The sequence below is a fragment of the Dermacentor albipictus genome, chromosome 1 (genome assembly GCF_038994185.2).
Source record: "Dermacentor albipictus isolate Rhodes 1998 colony chromosome 1, USDA_Dalb.pri_finalv2, whole genome shotgun sequence".
NCBI classification, from domain to species: Eukaryota; Metazoa; Arthropoda; class Arachnida; order Ixodida; family Ixodidae; genus Dermacentor; species Dermacentor albipictus.
The window spans coordinates 18,978,399-18,998,646 of NC_091821.1; the positions used below are offsets into that span (position 1 = coordinate 18,978,399).

General features: G+C 46.0%; 1 protein-coding gene across 7 annotated transcripts in view; it reads right to left on the bottom strand.

Annotated features, from left to right (window-relative positions):
- Positions 1-12,144, bottom strand: part of LOC135909941 (uncharacterized) — a 128,230-nt gene extending 116,086 nt beyond the window's left edge. For 2 of the 7 annotated variants that reach the window (XM_065441943.2, XM_070532161.1), the window contains exons 1-3: positions 11,000-12,141; positions 9,613-9,799; positions 1,130-1,356 (exon numbers count right to left, since the gene is read on the bottom strand). In XM_065441943.2, the coding sequence (XP_065298015.1) occupies positions 1,130-1,356; positions 9,613-9,799; positions 11,000-11,232 (647 nt within the window). In that variant the 5' untranslated portion in view covers positions 11,233-12,141. Of the gene's footprint in view, positions 1-1,129; positions 1,357-9,612; positions 9,800-10,999 lie in introns of all 7 variants that reach the window. The other 5 variants (XM_065441947.2, XM_065441948.2, XM_065441945.2 and 2 more) reach the window with 4 other exon arrangements.
- Between the last annotated feature and the right edge of the window lie 8,104 nt (positions 12,145-20,248).

Consider the following 20,248-nt stretch of genomic DNA (forward strand, 5'->3'; position numbering starts at 1 on the left):
GACATGAAACGCTCATTGAGAGTGCTGAAGAAGGACGTGTGTATGTCAACCTGGTTTAAGGAAAATACTAAGGAATCAATTCTTTACAAAGTGGACCCTCAACTGAAATACCAGCTGGGTGTGGAACTTTCGAAAAGTACTTAGACAGTAATTCATCGACCGCACCTTGCTACAGCATACACCAAACATTTCCTGTATCGCATAAAACGGGCTCCTACACCGGCTTGCTCCTGTGGCCACGACAATAAGGATGTTCGCCACCTACTCCTCGAATGCCCCATATATGTGATGCAAAGACGGCAGGTAGAACAAAAGGTACAGTCCATTAATCCTCACCGGTCGTTTTCACTCGCAAATTTGCTGGGCCCATGGCCATCGAAAATAGCACAGCGAAAAGCATTGAACGCACTTGAACACTTTTACGAAAAGACAGGCATCCTTAACAAGTAATAGATGTTCGAACAAGTAATAGATGTTCGAAAGAAGGGCGTTTTCAACGCCCTTCTTTCGAACGTTCATATTTGATTCGGAGCTACATTGGCTGAAAGAGCCAAAAAAGCATGGACATGGCCTGATGCTAAACTACACAGTGCACCTATCAGAGCCTTAAGTGATTAAGATAACTGCTTCTATGAGCGAAAATAGCCGAGCTATGCCGTTGGAAGCGTTGACGCTTCGCAACAACAAATGGTGTGGGGTTGAGCTCCCCACATAAAAAAATTACTAAACCCAAAGAGGCTTATGTTAAGTGCCAAATACCTATAATCAGCAACTCGTAGAAACAAGCATCGGTTTCCAACCAAAGCACAGGCTCCTAAAGAGCAAAGCGTATAAAAACAAACGAATCCATCGAGAACAACAAATTCTAGACGAAGCACACTGACAACTTCCTCCCTGCAAAATCTGAACAGTTGCACCTCGAAGATATGCGAGCCTTCATAAGCTAACTGCTGAAATAGTGGTTAGTATGCTGGCAGTCATCATATCGGCAATCGGCAGACGGCATTTGACGTGTTCCCCCACGGATATTCCGCAGGAACACACCTCCACTTCGCCGATTATGCTAACACCCATATACAGATCCAAATGCAATTCTAAACATTAAGAATGCCTTGTGCGCGAGACATACCTGCCACAAATGACGTCTTCCGGCCACTGGACGAACAGGAGCAGCTTCCCCTCACAAATGTCTCGCTCCATCTGCGCCGGATCGGAGCTCAACGTGTAGGAGAAGCGCAGCAGCAGAACCGCCCCCGCCAGCTCAGCCGGGATAAGCAGAACCGCCCAGTGCAGGTTCGACGCCTTCACACACAATGGGTCCAGCTGCAGGGCAGCGTGGAAAACGTTGGCCACCTTCTGGGAAAAGAGCAAGTGGCCAAGGCGACTGCGGATGACTACAGCTTAGTTTCGAATCGGCTGATGAAACCTAAAAAATGTAAGCATTCAGCCTGCCCGGAAGCCACGGCTCTACGACACCTTGCGACCAGGTTGAAACCGACACACAAGACGTGTTTAAAACGGGATTCAATGAATAGACCGCGCTATTTCACAAGCCAGCACTTGAGCAGTGCATAGCTCTGCCAGCAATACGTAATTTTCTCCAACAGCGCTGTTGGGCTCAGATAATGGTACCCTAGAAAGTGGCTTGCATGCACGTAATAGTACCTTACAGAATAAATTACACGCCTAGAAATTCAGGGCGCAATGCCTACGTCACCCGCCTCGCGAGCAAGAAGTGAACCGTTTCCTTTACCTACGCAACAGGGGACTGACTCTACCAGGCTCCTTAGAAAATTTTCGTTATTCTACACTATATATTGTAAAGCTCTGCCCAGGGGCCGTTCCACCAGAGCAATTTTTGAAAAAGTTGTAGCATTAGCGGAGATTAAAGCAAATGGAATGTCGCGATGCGGCGATAACGCAGAGCCTGCAGCACAGGATCTTTCCTACCAACTCAAGCAATTGCGACATAAATCCTCTGCCTTTTATAGCATGGCATCTCTAATTATTCAGATACATTACCTTAAAAATCTGCAATGATAGTGCAGCGGTGGCGTAGAGGTAGAACACCCGCCTCGCGTGCAAGAGGTCCGTGGTTCGAATCCCGGTGCCAGCAATTTTCCACCGGATTAAAAAAAAAGGAATCCGCGTGTTGATAAAATTGCATAAACAGGCATAAAGTGTGGCCTGATCCCAGTGACCAGAACCGGTAACGCACTCCCTCACCAGAGCAGGATTGGCCACCCTGGTGCAGTACTTGGCCACAACCTCCTATATGAACACAACAATCAAACCCCGGCCCTCAGTGCCCAGCAGCTGCGAAGCAACTGACCACGGCGGCGGTCAGACCTGCGACGCTGCAGAGGGTGCTAAGAATCACTGGCTCCGGACAGGCCGCCATTGGAATATGAACCTGGCAACGTTTAACGCTAGAACGTTATCTAGTGAGGCGAGTCTAGCAGTGCTATTGGAGGAATTAAAGGGCAGTAAATGGCATATAATAGGGCTCAGTGAAGTTAGGAGGCCAAAAGAAGCATATACAGTGCTAAACAGCGGGCACGTCCTGTGCTACCGGGGCTTAGCAGAGAGAAGGGAACTAGGCGTCGGATTCCTGATTAATAAGAATATAGCTGGTAACATACAGGAATTCTATAGCATTAACGAGAGGGTGGCAGGTCTTGTTGTGAAACTTAATAAGAGGTACAAAAGCTTCTATGAAGATGTGGAATCGGCGATGGGTAGAATGAAAACTAAATACACTATACTAATGGGTGACTTTAATGCCAAGGTAGGCAAAAAGCAGGCTGGAGACAAGGCAGTGGGGGAATATGGCATAGGCACTAGGAATATCAGGGGGGAGTTCTTAGTAGAGTTTGCGGAACAGAATAATATGAGGATAATGAATACCTTCTTCCGCAAGCGGGATAGCCGAAAGTGGACGTGGAGGGGCCCGAACGGCAAGACTAGAAATGAAATAGACTTCATACTCTGCGCTAACCCTGGCATCATACAAGATGTGGACGTGCTCGGCAAGATGCGCTGCAGTGACCACAGGATGGTAAGAACTCGAATTAGCCTAGACCTCAGAAGAGAACGGAAGAAACTGGTACATAAGAAGCCGATCAATGAGTTAGCGGTAAGAGGGAAAACAGAGGAATTCCAGATCAAGCTTCAGAACAGGTATTCGGCTTTAACTCAGGAAGAGGACCTTAGTGTTGAAGCAATGAACGACAATCTTGTGGACATCATTAACGAGTGTGCAATGGAAGTCGGTGGTAACTCCGTTAGGCAGGATACCAGTAAACTATCGCAGTACACGAAAGATCTCATCAAGAAACGCCACTGTATGAAAGCCTCTAACCCTACAGCTAGAATAGAACTGGCCGAACTTTCGAAGTTAATCAACAAGCGTAAGACAGCTCACATAAGGAAGTATAATATGGATAGAATTGAACATGCTCTCAGGAACGGAGGAAGCCTAAAAACAGTGAAGAAGAAACTAGGAATTGGCAAGAATCAGATGTATGCGTTAAGAGACAAAGCCGGGAATATCATTACTAATATGGATGAGATAGTACAAGTGGCTGAGGAGTTCTATAGAGATTTATACAGTACCAGTGCCACCCACGACAATAATGAAAGAGAAAATAGTCTAGAGGAATTCGAAATCCCCCAGGTAACGCCGGAAGAAGTAAAGAAAGCCTTGGGAGATATGCAAAGGGGGAAGGCAGCTGGGGAGGATCAGATAACAGCAGATTTACTGAAAGATGGTGGGCAGATTGTTCTAGAGAAACTGGCCACCCTGTATACGCAATGCCTCATAACGTCGAGCGTACCGGAATCTTGGAAAAACGCTAACATAATCCTAACCCATAAGAAAGCGGACGCCAAAGACTTGAAAAATTATAGACCGATCAGCTTACTGTCCGTTGCCTACAAACTATTTACTAAGGTAATCGCAAATAGAATCAGGAACACCTTAGACTTCTGTCAAGCAAAGGACCAGGCAGGATTCCGTAAAGGCTACTCAACAATAGATCATATTCACACTATCAATCAGGTGATAGGGAAATGTGCGGAATACAACCAACCCTTATATATAGCCTTCATTGATTACGAGAAAGCATTTGATTCTGTCGAAACCTCAGCAGTCATGGAGGCATTACGGAATCACGGTGTAGACGAGCCATATGTAAAAATACTGAAAAATATCTATAGCGGCTCCACAGCCACCGTAGTCCTCCATAAAGAAAGCAACAAAATCACAATAAAGAAAGGCGTCAGGCAGGGAGATACGATCTCTCCAATGCTATTCACAGCGTGTTTACAGGAGGTATTCAGAGACCTGGATTGGGAAGAAATGGGGATAAAAGTTAATGGAGAATACCTTAGTAACTTGCGATTCGCTGATGATATTGCCTTGCTTAGTAACTCAGGGGACCAACTGCAATGCATGCTCACTGACCTGGAGAGGCAAAGCAGAAGAGTGGGTCTAAAAATTAATCTGCAGAAAACTAAATTAATGTTTAACAATCTCGGAAGAGAACAGCAGTTTACAATAGGCAGCGAGGCACTGGAAGTCGTAAGGGAATACATCTACTTAGGGCAGGTAGTGACTGCGGATCCGGATCATGAGACAGAAATAATCAGAAGAATAAGAATGGGCTGGGGTGCGTTTGGCAGGCATTCTCAGATCATGAACAGCAGGTTGCCATTATCCCTCAAGAGAAGAGTGTATAATAGCTGTGTCTTACCAGTACTCACCTACGGGGCAGAAACCTGGAGGCTTACGAAAAGGGTTCTACTCAAATTGAGGACGACGCAACGAGCTATGGAAAGAAGAATGATAGGTGTAACGTTAAGGGATAAGAAAAGAGCAGATTAGGTGAGGGAACAAAAGCGAGTTAATGACATCTTAGTTGAAATCAAGAAAAAGAAATGGGCATGGGCAGGACATGTAATGAGGAGGGAAGATAACCGATGGTCATTAAGGGTTACGGACTGGATTCCAAGGGAAGGGAAGCGTAGCAGGGGACGGTAGAAAGTTAGGTGGGCGGATGAGATTAAGAAATTTGCAGGGACGGCATGGCCACAATTATGACATGACCGGGGTTGTTGGAGAAATATGGGAGAGGCCTTTGCCCTGCAGTGGGCGTAACCAGGCTGATGATGATGATGATGAATAATCTGCAAGCACGATCGTCACCTCCTGGCGTGCGCATCAGCCGTTTATAATTGTAATGCCCAAACCTGCAGAAGGGCCGAATAAGCAAGCATCAACAAATTCAAATTACTTCCATTGACAAAAATAATGCCATACACCAATTTATGGAACTAAGTTTGAAGCTAATGAGTATGAAGTAAAAAAAAATACATAATGGTGCATGTATACAAACCAGTAATGCCGTGTTTTGTTTCGAAATATATTGAAGAAAGCTCTTAACAGCTATTTCAAAGCGCTTTAACACTGCATGCTTTGCGCCCGACATTTACCTTATGAATAAATGAATTATGGGGTTTTACGTGCGAAATCCACGATTAGTTAACCACGACACTCCGGATTAATTTTGACCACCGGGGGATTCTTAACGTCCCCCCGAGCTATGAACTGGACACGGCTTTCTTGCATTTCGCCCCAACGAATTGCGCCTGCCGCGACCAGAATTCGACCCGCGACCTGCTGCTCAGCTGCGCAACACCATAGCCGCTAAGACACCGCAGCCAGTGGCTTTTACTATAACGTGCGTGTTGATATTGTACAAATGAATACCGCAAACAATGAAATGACCACTAAGCATAACATTCGGAGCCTAGCCTAGACTAGCACGAATTTTGGTGACATTCGTTCACAAATACTGCCAAAATATGCACTGCCGTTGCAGTTAACTTCGCACTTAACTGCGCAAGCGTAGCTTGTGGGAAACTGTTGTATGCAATACTATTGTCATAAGGAATAGATCAGGCACATACCCAGGATATTTTTTCGGGGGGGGGGGGGGGCAACCAAGGTTTCTATGCAAATGAGGGGGGGGAGGTAGCTTTAATAGTATAAATGTGAATAACGCCCTCCGTTCGCCATAAAGATGCGTAAACCTGCAAACGAGAAAAGCAGTAAGGTGTACCTCCCAGGTAGGCCTGTGAGACACACCTCTCCTTTACTTGGCAAACAAGGAACCGCATCAAATGGACTCGCGCACGACAGAAGCGCATGAAGAACGCTGCGAACAACAAGTAAACAAGAGAAAGTAAAAAATAAAGATTTCTAATGGCGTTTTTTGAATTAGCCCTGGAAAAATCATTGAGAAATGTATATGGTTGCGGAACAATCACAGTTCTTTTGGATCCTTCGTTTACTGCTCTGCCAATTCAAGTGCCAAAACCAGCCCGTGTTGCTATTTGAGAAGTTGCGTAACGTAATGCGTGGTCACCAGTCCAGTACAACCGCGTAGAGCGCAGGACGCCAGCTGGGGTTCTAGTATACTGCGCCCACGGCGAAAGGTTAGAAAAACACTCACATTAGTACAGCAGAGAAGTGGCTACGTCAGGCGGCTCTCCTGATAACAGTAGAAGTCTGATTCAAAACCCACGGAATTATTCTCCTCTTCCGGCGACATTTTCTCTACTTCCTTTTTTAAATAAAGAGATCTTGATTCATAAATATTTTCACAAACAGCAATTATCTTTGTTAATTTTCGCATTTCCTTCCTGTTTGGCTGTTGCCTTGGCTCTCACCGTTAGTAAATCGCTTAATTTCTCAACCCTTTGCGACACTTCTGTCCAGTTGCCAATTTTGCGCGAAAAGTGTTGTACAATTAGGGAAAAGCCGGACGAGGTAACGGTTGACAAGCATATTGTTTATGGTTTTATAGATTATTGCAGGGTCTGATGATGAACGTTGTTTCGCATTATTTTATTTTCCACCTTATCTAACCCATATCGCGGGTATATGCATCCGAGGATCTGCCGGCATTGCGGCGAGCGGTCACTAGTGGAAATAATGAAGCATAAGGAAAATTTTAACGCATCTGGCGTTTTCTCTGGCCGCAACTCGTTCCACGAGCATACAGACCAGCTGACTACGAACCCAATCCCTTTCCTGGTCCCTGTATCAGTCTAAACAAAGAACGTTGAATTAACAAAGCTCTGACAAAGCTCAGTCTCTGACTTTGGGACCCTTGTCTGTATACCATATTTTGTAACAAGTTGTTATGAACGAATAATAAACTGAAACTGAAACTGAAACAGCGTTGCGCGTGATTGTTGAATAGATGGTGACAACTGAACTCATTTCGAGTTAATCGCACGGGCACCGAATCAATGAGAAAACTGGCCTTCACACCCCAGGAGGTGCCGATAACTACTGCCATCAAAAAGGAGTGGAAAAAATGACAACCATTCCACTCTGTGAAGATGGAATGGCAGCGAGAGCTGACGACAGTCGAAGCACTCTAACAAAAAGCAAAGTGCTTCACCTCCGCCGCGGGCAGGCCCGATGGTAGTGCAATGCCGGGCCGACCCGCGGCGGAGGTGAAGCCGGTGTTGAGCGCTCCGTATACGTGGGTTCATCCCGAAGATTTCCAAGGGCGCGTTGCAGGTTCCCGAGGCCACAGCCTCGCCACTGAGTGCCATTGAGTGCCATTGAGTGCCATTGAGTGCCATTGAGTGCCATTGAGCTCGGACCCTTTTTGCACTATCACCAGGATCGGCCCACACGATTTTTTTTGTTGTTGACGGATGACGAAAAAGCCATGTAAGGTTAGTCATATGCGACTCTCGCTGCAAAAGGTGGTAAAATGTTGCCTGCCAAATAGATTAATTTGTCAGCGCTTTAGATATGTGTCTGAGGAGTGGTGATGTGAGCGGGGAGGGGGGGGGGGTATGCCGCTTAATTTCGGGGAAGGGGAACGGGTGCCCCCGCCCCCCCCCCCCCCCGGTACGTGCCTGGGATAGATAACTCTAATGAGGCCAGAACTGAACTGCACCACTGCTCCACATACAGTTCCCACTTGCAGCATGTGCGCCATCAGGGGGTCACTTTGAAGTGTTCCGGAATTTTGAAAATTCGCCTGTGGAAGACAGCCTATTTCTTGTTTTATTATTATTTGTTTTAGTATAGTTTGAAGAGGCGGACGTTATTAACGCGCACTCGAAACACATATTCGTCTAATAGGCAGAACGTGACGAATTCACTTCTTAACTAATTAGTTTACGGCAAATATTGCCTGTGAGATTGCAATACGCATCCACTTGAAGCTAATTTCCATGATTGCAACAGTTTCTAGATATTTTCCGAAGTGTGAAAAGAAATTCATGGGCGTTACAGTTACTTTTGTGCTTCAATGCATAGAATAGCGTTTTGTAGAAAAAGTAAGTGAACCAACAATGCATTTTTACCTGCGAGTTTGAAGGCGCATATATCCAAAAAGGTGCCATTCTTGAAATTCATTCCGAGTGGATACGCCTGACAATCTCACTGGCTACAATTCGTAAATTGCAATACTCGTTGTAAAGAAAGTTATTAGGTAGTTAACTATTGATATTTTAGGAATTCGTTAACATTTATTTCGATTTCTTATGCATGTCTGCCACTCTTAATAGTCCAGCTCCATGATTCGAATTATGGTATATTCAAGAACCTATTTTTAATAATTACATAAAGCTAAAATACGATTACCCTATACTGTATAGTTGGAAGGTCAATAACGTTATTTTGCTAACTAGCCATCTTAAGATTAAGACTTGTTTTTGTAGTGTAAGCGATGCCCGCTTCTCGAGCTAACCCACCTAAAAAGGCAGGAATGAGCAATGTTTCATTAAGCATGTTTAAAAAGCAAGTTCGATGTTGAAAAATGAAATTACGAATTAAACAATGAAATGCCTCATAGCGCTACCAAGAGAGCATGAAGGAAAAATAAAAATTGCAGTTTCACCAGCAAGGCGATGCCTTGATTGCGATAGCAATTCTTAGAGAGCTGTACGCAATATTAGGGATAGTAGTTTTACCGGCCACATAACCTTCTCTAAACATTTACTTACTAACTAAATTAGCAAACTTGGTATCAAGTGCGCGCAGGCAATCGTGAACATATCTCACAAGATGACCGCGGACACTTTCTATCAGGACGCTGACGTGATGAAGAGCGGCCGCAGTGGCGAGCGAATCGCCATGGGAGCTGCCTCTCATTTCAACGCTTACTGGGCGCGCGAGAACAAGGCGCACACGAAGCCATCAGCTATGTAGGGTTGCCTAACTTCGCCCCCAGCACAGATTTCCTCCAAGAGAAAGCGCGCCCAGCCGTGTTTGTGCAGCCGCGGCCGGAGTAGACGAAGAGAAAAGCGCTAACCTGTCCCCCTTCTAGCGTGCAAGCATCTTCCTGCTCTCCCCCACCTCCCTTGCAAGAAGGCGGCGCGGATTCTGCAAACCTCCTCTCTTGCGCGTTCAAGATTCCCTTCGTAACTGCACCATAGGGCGCGCGGTGGTGATCTTATCGTCCTTGGACTAATCATGGCGACAATGGCGGCAGCAACAACAACGATAAAAATTCACCCGGAGTGGCCATATAATTGCGATCTCAATAAAAGAATCATGGAGCATAATTCAGAGCAACTCACCTCAGGCGCATCTTCCATGAGGCAGTCGAGCGCTTCCTCGGAGGAGACCAGTAGCGGGCAGCCTAGAGGCACACGCGACCGGACACCGAAGACAGCAATGAAGCACTCTGGCGAAGACACAGGCCGGCATTCTTGTATTGGGCGCTTGTTGCCTGCAGGAGCCACTTGGCTGAAGATTTCTTCCAAACTGCGTCGCGCAAAGAAAAATTATGCAAGAACTCCGCTGGAGTTGCCAAAGTAGGCGTAAGCACAAGCCGCAATTTAAATTGCCCGCCCGCAAATTTCAAGGTGCCCCCCCTTTTTTTTTAACTTCGCCCACCCTTACTATACGCTTCCCCATGCATAGTATATGGAGTCCTATGTATCCTTATTGGTATGCATAAATGTGATCATACGGGTATTCTCTCCGATCATTTCTTTTCAATTGTTGCTTATCAATTTTAAAGCTACTAATCGTCTAAATATACGCTATCTTAACGATTAAAGTCTTCACTTCACAAATGACCCAGTTTTTATACAGATACAAAGAATTACCCTTTTCGTGTGACGGATATATATTGCTTGGGTACTCGCCAAAGAATGCTTAAGTATCAGTGGCTCTGAGTTCTGACCAGATTCGTAGCAGTGATACCTGTCGCCTAGATTTCGCTGAATTAAAAGCAGCAGGAGATCAGCATTCTCGGTCCACCGTCGGGATTAGATTCTGCACATTTACCAAACAATTGCACCACACCGCCGCCCGGGAACATAAACCTTATCTCCATGCATGTATACCTCTTCCTGGCTTCACATGTACGCGCCACTTCAAATTGTCAAGGGCAGTGTAGTCTACACAACGCCAAGCTCTGGCTAGAGTTCTTAATTCCAAACTATATGATTGTATAACGTTAGACTGTTTTCGTGGCATCCTCACCACAATATTATACCTGCATAACAAGTTCGTTTTTTTTCTGTTTTCTTTTTTTTCGGTATCGCTAATGCGCAATATTATATACAGAAGAACAGTGACTACCCTGCAACAAGCCGGGGTGGAGAACACTACGGGGACAGCCCAAAAAGCACTGGCTAAAAATGTCAAGGAGATTATCCAACGCTGACTTGTATCAATCGCAACTAACAAAATTCTTCAAGGCCAACGTAAAGAGTGTGTGTATGTACCATAGGCAATATTGTGTGGGCTTCAAGCTTTATGCAGCAAACTATGAAAACACATTTCAATCAGCATTAAAGGACAGTCTCCAGAGAGCCTTTATAACTTGGCATTGCAAAAAGCTTTTCTACGTCGTGTTCACACAAATTTAGTGATTACGAAGCACTACCGACCATACGGGAAAAGAAGGAAGATGGGTAATTGAAACGAAAGAACCGAAACATTGTTGTCTCTTACCTGTGTGTAAGCTGACTTCCACAGGCAGCAATCACGATGGCCATCGCCTCTCTTCTCCTGTGGTTTCGTCTGTAGCAATCGCAAATGCCTTCAACGAGGCTGTCAAAACTATCCCATTTGGTTGCAAAGAAGCCGCTCTGGAAATTCTGCAACTGGTAGGACACCCTGAAGGCCGGTCGCAGGTCATCCAGCAAGCTCCTCATGTCGCACGAGCAACTCGGCTGGCGCCACATGTCATCCACCGTCTCGGTGCTCCAGATGCGCTGCTTAGCTTGCGGTCGATCAAAGGCGGCACAACGAAATATGCGTCGATGAGCGCTTCGGCGTCCAGAGATTCTTCGAACGAAGGCGGGCTTAACAGGCGGGACCAGCCGAGAAGCAGCCCAAATGACGACGATCGTGGAAGTCGCGGGTGCAATAAATGTCCCCTTCGACCACCAGCACCTCGCAGTGCCCGTAGCTCAAAGCAATCTCCACTGTGCTGAACTGGACTAGTGTCGATATAACTCGAGGCACAAATTTGGCCGATGGTGTTCGAGTCGACGTCCGCAATGCGAAGTGTTTCGAACAGGTACGGATGTTGTGAAAAGGGGACCTTCCAATATAAGCGCAAAGGCTACATTCGATGATGATGATGATAATGAATTTTTCGATTGCCTACCTAGACATCTAGCGGCTGCTTGAGAGACGTTCAGAGGTAGCGCGTAAAAATGCTCGTTATTTTTACTTTTAGAATATAAGGAAGAACTGACGCGACGAAAATATTAGCAGGCGAGAATTAGCAAAATAGAGCACAGACAGAAAATATTGGTTTCGATTTCGGCACTGCTCTGTCAATTTTTTCTGCGGACTGCGGTTCGTGTGAAAGAAAAGGGGGCTAAAAATTTCGTATTTACAGTTTAAATCTCATTGATCCTAAAAGGAAATCTTGGATGGCAGCGCTCCCGTTCCAGTCGCAATGAATACTGTACAGGCACCCGAAGAAAGCACATTTTCAACAGGAAAATCTAATCCAAGGCCTTGAAGTGGCGCTTTTTTAGGGTTCGTTTTCATAAGCTAATAAATCGTCGACAAGGAACTAACAAATTTTATGTGGTCTCATCTTCCTTACACATGACAAATCGGTGAGGGTGCCCGACTAGTCCTGTATAAATAAAAATTGATGTGCCATAGCGAAGCCTACTAATAGTTACTTCAATTTTTCCCGATTGATATAGATTACTTTTCGACAGGTAAAATAAGCGTTTAAAATGCGAGAAAATAGGGTACATATGGTACAGACAATCCTCACATCATTTCCCTCCGAAATCTTGCAGCTATAATCAAGGCTGATGTAGGGAGAATTTGAATGGAAGGGCCAACTCTCAACGCCTTCGCCAATCAATCTGCAGTTTCATTTAGAACTAGTCGTCTATGCCTAGGCACCCAGACTAAATGCACATTCGATAAGCGTTTAGGTACTAATTATTTATATTAAGGACGTACCCAAGAGGGGCGGGGCCGGGGGGCCTGCCAGCCCGCCCCCTTTTCTTCCGCGTCGCCACTCCTCACACATATTCCTAAAGCGTCGCCACATCTATCTTGAGACTAGACAGCAGTTCGGCGGTCAACATCTTGCTGCCTTTTTCCCTCCTTTTGGACGGCGGTAGTTATCCGCATCTCCTGGTGTGTGAAGGCCAGTTTTCTCATCGATTCGGTGCCCACGCCATTAACTCGAGATGCGTTCAGTTGTCACCATCGTGCATCGGTGTTGCTTCGTTAGTTTAACCTACTTTATTTAGACTGATTCAGGGACCAGGAAAGGGATTCGGTTCGCAGTCAGCTGCTCTGTATGCTCGTGGAACCAGTTGCGGCTGAAGGAAACGCAGCCAGTTGCCTTTAACTTTTCCTTTTGCTTCATTATTTCCTCGAGTGACGCCTCGCCGCGATGCCAGCAGATCCTCGGAACCACATACCCGTGATAGGAGTTAGACAAGGTGGAAAATAAAATCGTGCGAAATAACAACCATCGCCAAACCCTGCAATAACCGTTAAACCCATAAGCAATATGAATGTCACCCGTTACCTCGTCTGGTTTTTTCCTAATGGTACAGCACTTTTCGTGCAAAATTGGCAACTGGAAAAAAGAGTAGCAAGGAGTTGAGAAATTAAGCGATCTGCTAAGGGAGACAGCCAAGGCGACAGCCAAAGCGATAGCCAAGCAGGAACGACAAGCGAAAATAAAAAATTATTAATAATAAAAAATAATAAAAAATAATAAAATAAAAAACCGCCATCCATTGTTCCTCCGCGAAGCTGCAAATAATTAGTACTTAAAACTTTTCCTGTTACCCAAATAAGGCGGTATCCACAAAAATAAAATCATTAGCGCATAATTTTATTTGTTTTCCCTCGCCGATTATATGAAATGATGAAAGCCTAATTCTTTATTGAATTCAAATGAAATGCTTGCTTCGCTGCAACTATGCAGTATATTGCCGCCAGCATTACGAGAAGAAAAAGACGACCGACATATCCCAACTGCGTAGCCGCCACACCGCGAGCAGCAAGCAAAGCACCGCAAGGCAACGCTCGGCCGGTAGGCCGGCGGCTCGTGCGCGAGAATCGGACGATTGGCACTCTTACGTTTCGCCTACGACGCGCGATATGGTCGGCGCGGATGCAACGGACGCCGGGGCTTCGTTCAAAGCGGCGGACATTTTGGCCCGTTCGGAGCGGCCGCGACGCATCCCCGCCGAGCGCGTCCCGGCATGTTCAGTGCCACGTGTCTTTGTGTGTGCGTGTGTGTGTGTGTGCCCACGCTTGTCAAAGCGCGGCAGCCGGGGAGAGGAGCTCCCCAAGTGTGAAGCGAGGAGGTCTGACCGGCGCCGGCCCGGCTGATGCGTCACTACACTCGTCTCTACATGTCTCTCAGTCCGTCCGTGCCTCGCTGTCACGTGGTGTCATCCCGTGACCTTCCTTCTTGCCCGCGACGCCAAGAGTATAAAAGCAGCTGCCCCCGGACGCCAAGAGAGAGGCTCCGATTCTTCTGTTGAGTAACGTGCTCTCCCGTCTCTCCACTTCGGTCGACCTGACCGGCCGCTCTTTTGCGATGCTAGAATAAACAAGTTGTTCTGTTAGCAGTCGACTCATGCTTTGCCGGGACCTTCGGATGCTTCCAGTGTGCCCCAGGCCGCCAGGCCAACGCTACCCTTGGGGCTTGCGACCCATTCGCGACAACGGGCGCCAGCGGTCCAATTGCAATAACGGGTGTCAGCACTGAGGTTCCAACAGCTGGTGGCAGCGCTGAGATTCTAACAGCCGGTGCCATCGGTGGGGTTCCAACAGCTGGTGGCAGCGGTGGGATCGCGACAAGGGAGGCCAGCAGCGAAGATATGCGGTTGAGTGTATGCTGAGCAGCACAACGACCACCCGGGAGCAGTGCAACGAGCCCTGTGTGATGACTGGTTGCCTGCAGCGGAATGACTGCGCTGTATTCTTGGCTGCGAGGTTTGGTGAGTGCGGGACTTTCTTCTTCTGAGTATTGCCAGGCTTTTGTTAGTGTCAGAAACAGAGCTGGTAATTGTGGTTGTCGTTGCTGCCGGGTTAGTTTGCAGCAAGACAATAGTAGGCAGTAGAGAAAGCAGCATTCAGAGCAGCCATGGATTTGAAGTCGTTGCGCAAACCGAAATTGCTGGAGCTTGCAAGAGAGTTGGGTTTGGATGTCTCAGACAAACTCAGAAAACCAGAACTGCTAAGGGCTATTCTTGAGTTGGAAGCTGAGAATGACGAGCGGTCGGAATGCCTTGAGACCATTGAGGAGAGGGAGACGGCAAAAAGACAGGAGCGCGAACTTAGAGAACAGAAAGAGAAAGATGAGCGTGAACGTAAACAACAGATAGAACGAGAGCAACAAGAGAAAGATGAGCGTGAACGTAAAGAACAGATAGAACGAGAGCAACAAGAGAAAGAAAGAGAGCGCGACCGTCAACACGCTTTGGAAATGAAACGTCTCGAGTTAGAGATGGAACGTGCTCGTAATGGAAGTCAGGCACACGGTGCAGGGGAACGAGTATTGTTTAAAATGACTGACCTGATGCGGCCGTTTAAGCTTGGAGAGGACATTGGTTTGTTCCTGGTTAACTTTGAGCGAACGTGCGAGAAGCAGGGGTTCTCTCGGGAAACGTGGCCACAGCGCTTGCTCACTTTGTTACCCGGCGAGGCGGCCGACGTAGTCGCTCGCTTGAAGAGAGAGGAGGCAGAGGATTTCGACAAAGTGAAATCGAGTCTGCTAAAAAAGTACAGGCTGTCAGCGTAGGCGTTCCGTCGGAAGTTTCGGGAAAATGCGAAAGGTAAAAGTGAGTCATATACAGAGTTTGCCTACAGGCTTATGTCAAACATGCAGGAGTGGCTCAAAGAAGAGAAAGCGTTTGGTGACCACGAGAAAGTTCTGCAGTGTTTCGGGCTAGAACAGTTTTATAGTCGGTTACCTGAGAACGTGCGGTACTGGGTCTTGGATAGGCCAGACGTTAGTACGGTGGCTAGAGCCGCTGAGCTAGCCGAAGAGTTTGTGACGCGTCGGGCTCGCGGAGCTAAGGACGGTCATTATGCAAACCAGAAGTGAGGCGTGCAGACAGGACACAAGAGTAGAGAAGTGGACAACACGAACGCCGACTATCAACTGAAGGGAGCACAGAGGCGAAAAAATGAAAGAAGACACAAAACTCATCTGCGCATGCTCAGGAATGGTAACACCACGTGTCAATCGGGTACACGTGCTGGTCTACGTGAGAGATAACTGTTAAGACACTTAATCTCTTCCTTATGTAAAGTAATCGAAGGCTGACTCACGCACGCACTTCCACCATTATAGATAAGCCATGCCTCTACCATAAGACGCGTATCTTCATTCTTATGCCTGTACAGTATCGCGCATTCATCTAACTTTGGCTTGCAGTTACAATCTCGGCAATGTAGCGAAAGATTAGAAGGCGATCCACCAGTTAACGACCTTTTATGCTCCATTAGCCTCTGATTGATACACCGTCCCGTTTGCCCTACGTAGAACTGGCCACAGCTAAGGGGAATTTGATATACCACACCCATACGACATTCTGTAAAACTGTTGTTCTTATTGTGCTTCACTGGACAAATATCTGTTCGTTTTTTACCTTTAACCCGCTCCTTTTTATTCTGTACGGCAGCGCATATCTTACCTAGCTTATTGGGAGCAGTGAAAGCAACATTAACATCATATCTACTAGCAACTTTTTTAAGCCTGTGCGACACTGAATGAATATACGGAATAGCCACTACTCTTTTTTTGCGATTACTGCTTTCTGTGATTACGTCCGTCCCCCTGGAAACCGACTTCTTTAGGCGCTCAGCTACAGTGGCCACCGCTACATTAGGATAACCTGCTTCTAATAGGCGCCGGACCTGCGCATTAAAACTGGCGCTCATTTTGTGCATGCAGGATCTTGTGAGGGAAGACTTAAGGCACGACATGGCGATTCCGTTTTTTACTAATTTAGAATGCTTGGATTGAAAGTTTAGCAACGGCTTCGAAGATCTTGGGGAATACTGCCAACAAACATGATTTTGTTCGAAGATCAAGGAAATGTCAAGAAACTGAATTACGCGTCGCTGAGGTAATTCCTTGGTAAACTTTAATCCTCCCCCATAAAGTTTAAATTGCTCACTTACTGAGGTAGCAGCCGAGTCTAATTCTTCCCTATTGCAGAAAATCAGGTAATCATCAACGTAACGAAATATCTTGATAACGCTATCACCTAAGGCTTTCTCTAAGCAGTTGTCAACCTTACTCAGGTACATGTTGCTAAGAATAGGGGCAACCTTTGAGCCGATGCAAATGCCTGATTTCTGCAGAAAAACGCCATCTCTCCACCCAATCAGCGTCGACTTCAAGTACATTGAAAGAATTTCTAGAAAAGCTCCCGTGGAAACACCGCATCTGTCAATAAAAGCCGACTCTTGCACTTGTTCTTTAATGCACTCATTTACGGAATTTAGCAACCCGTCATGGGGCAAGGAATAATACAGGTCTTCGATATCCATACTAAAAGCTGTACAATCACCTGGATTCTCCTCTCTTAAATAGTGAACTAGCGCCTGAGAATTACGTAGGCAAAAGGGATCTGAAAAAATTAGTGAAGCTAGGCAGTTCTGTAGGTAACTAGCGACACAGACCTGCCACGTCCCTTTCTCTGACACTATAGCACGAAAAGGAATTTCTTGTTTATGGGTCTTGGCCGAGAAAAACAGTTCTAATGTGAGGGATTTAGCTTTCTTGACATTACAAACAAGCCTATCAAGATTATGTCTTGACAAGAGGTCAACCGCACGTTGCTTAACTACCGAAGGCTTGAGTTTGACTGGTTGCAAATTCTTTTCTATGGCTGAAATCGCTTTTTCTGAAAACACGTCATCTGGCATAATTACGAAATAACCTTCCTTGTCAGATATTACAGGTCTAAGTTTATGCTCCACAAGGTAATCAACTAACGGTCGGACAGGGTCAGGCGTCTTAAAATGGGAATTAGATTGTTTAAGGCTAGCAATGCAATCCGAAATACAGCGTGAGCGTTCTTCCGGAACGAACCTAGTTATGCAGCGCGGTAAGCTTAAAACTTCAACGGGTTTTATGTTTGGCTTAAAACAGTGCTTAGGGCCTAAAGCAAGGGTTCTTCTATGGTTATCACTTACTATGGCGTCTCCGAGAACCAGTACATTATTTGACGGTGAAATATTAGAAAGGTGTCTCCTCTTACTTTGTTGAAGCTCCGGAAGTTTCATCCTCCATAGGAAGTCCGCATGTTGCATGGCTAACTTATTCCAATGGTTGTAAGGGCGGTTCCAAAGGTGACCGTCTCCCAGGGCCGCGCAACGGACCCTTAGACACTCCTGGTAGAACCTAACTGCTCCAATCCTCCTGGCATGCCCAGTTGATGGTTGAAGAAAGCCGCACATCATTTGAACTTCCGATGGGACGACACGATTACGACTAAACCACGACATGCTTCTAGCGCGGAACATACATATCGCAATTAAGGAAGCTAACGAAGCAGGATTGTGCAGATAAGTAGGGGAACATGGAAAAGGGCTCAGAGTACTAGAAATGAAGCTTAGAACGACAGAAAGCTGAGCTAGTTGGTAAGGATTCATTATGCAAACTAGAAGTGAGGCGTGCAGACAGGACACAAGAGTAGAGAAGTGGACAACACGAACGCCGACTATCAACTGAAGGGAGCACAGAGGCGAAAAAATGAAAGAAGACACAAAACTCATCTGCGCATGCTCAGGAATGGTAACACCACGTGTCAATCGGGTACACGTGCTGGTCTACGTGAGAGATAACTGTTAAGACACTTAATCTCTTCCTTATGTAAAGTAATCGAAGGCTGACTCACGCACGCACTTCCACCATTATAGATAAGCCATGCCTCTACCATAAGACGCGTATCTTCATTCTTATGCCTGTACAGTATCGCGCATTCATCTAACTTTGGCTTGCAGTTACAATCTCGGCAATGTAGCGAAAGATTAGAAGGCGATCCACCAGTTAACGACCTTTTATGCTCCATTAGCCTCTGATTGATACACCGTCCCGTTTGCCCTACGTAGAACTGGCCACAGCTAAGGGGAATTTGATATACCACACCCATACGACATTCTGTAAAACTGTTGTTCTTATTGTGCTTCACTGGACAAATATCTGTTCGTTTTTTACCTTTAACCCGCTCCTTTTTATTCTGTACGGCAGCGCATATCTTACCTAGCTTATTGGGAGCAGTGAAAGCAACATTAACATCATATCTACTAGCAACTTTTTTAAGCCTGTGCGACACTGAATGAATATACGGAATAGCCACTACTCTTTTTTTCCGATTACTGCTTTCTGTGATTACGTCCGTCCCCCTGGAAACCGACTTCTTTAGGCGCTCAGCTACAGTGGCCACCGCTACATTAGGATAACCTGCTTCTAATAGGCGCCGGACCTGCGCATTAAAACTGGCGCTCATTTTGTGCATGCAGGATCTTGTGAGGGAAGACTTAAGGCACGACATGGCGATTCCGTTTTTTACTAATTTAGAATGCTTGGATTGAAAGTTTAGCAAAGGTTGCCCTATTCTATCCTATCTATCCTATCTATTCTATCCTATTCTATTCTATCCTATTCTATCCTATCAAAGGTTGCCCCTATTCTTAGCAACATATACCTGAGTAAGGTTGACAACTGCTTAGAGAAAGCCTTAGGTGATAGCGTTATCAAGATATTTCGTTACGTTGATGATTACCTGATTTTCTGCAATAGGGAAGAATTAGACTCGGCTGCTACCTCAGTAAGTGAGCAATTTAAACTTTATGGGGGAGGATTAAAGTTTACCAAGGAATTACCTCAGCGACGCGTAATTCAGTTTCTTGACATTTCCTTGATCTTCGAACAAAATCATGTTTGTTGGCAGTATTCCCCAAGATCTTCGAAGCCGTTGCTAAACTTTCAATCCAAGCATTCTAAATTAGTAAAAAACGGAATCGCCATGTCGTGCCTTAAGTCTTGCCTCACAAGATCCTGCATGCACAAAATGAGCGCCAGTTTTAATGCGCAGGTCCGGCGCCTATTAGAAGCAGGTTATCCTAATGTAGCGGTGGCCACTGTAGCTGAGCGCCTAAAGAAGTCGGTTTCCAGGGGGACGGACGTAATCACAGAAAGCAGTAATCGCAAAAAAAGAGTAGTGGCTATTCCGTATATTCATTCAGTGTCGCACAGGCTTAAAAAAGTTGCTAGTAGATATGATGTTAATGTTGCTTTCACTGCTCCCAATAAGCTAGGTAAGATATGCGCTGCCGTACAGAATAAAAAGGAGCGGGTTAAAGGTAAAAAACGAACAGATATTTGTCCAGTGAAGCACAATAAGAACAACAGTTTTACAGAATGTCGTATGGGTGTGGTATATCAAATTCCCCTTAGCTGTGGCCAGTTCTACGTAGGGCAAACGGGACGGTGTATCAATCAGAGGCTAATGGAGCATAAAAGGTCGTTAACTGGTGGATCGCCTTCTAATCTTTCGCTACATTGCCGAGATTGTAACTGCAAGCCAAAGTTAGATGAATGCGCGATACTGTACAGGCATAAGAATGAAGATACGCGTCTTAGGGTAGAGGCATGGCTTATCTATAATGGTGGAAGTGCGTGCGTGAGTCAGCCTTCGATTACTTTACATAAGGAAGAGATTAAGTGTCTTAACA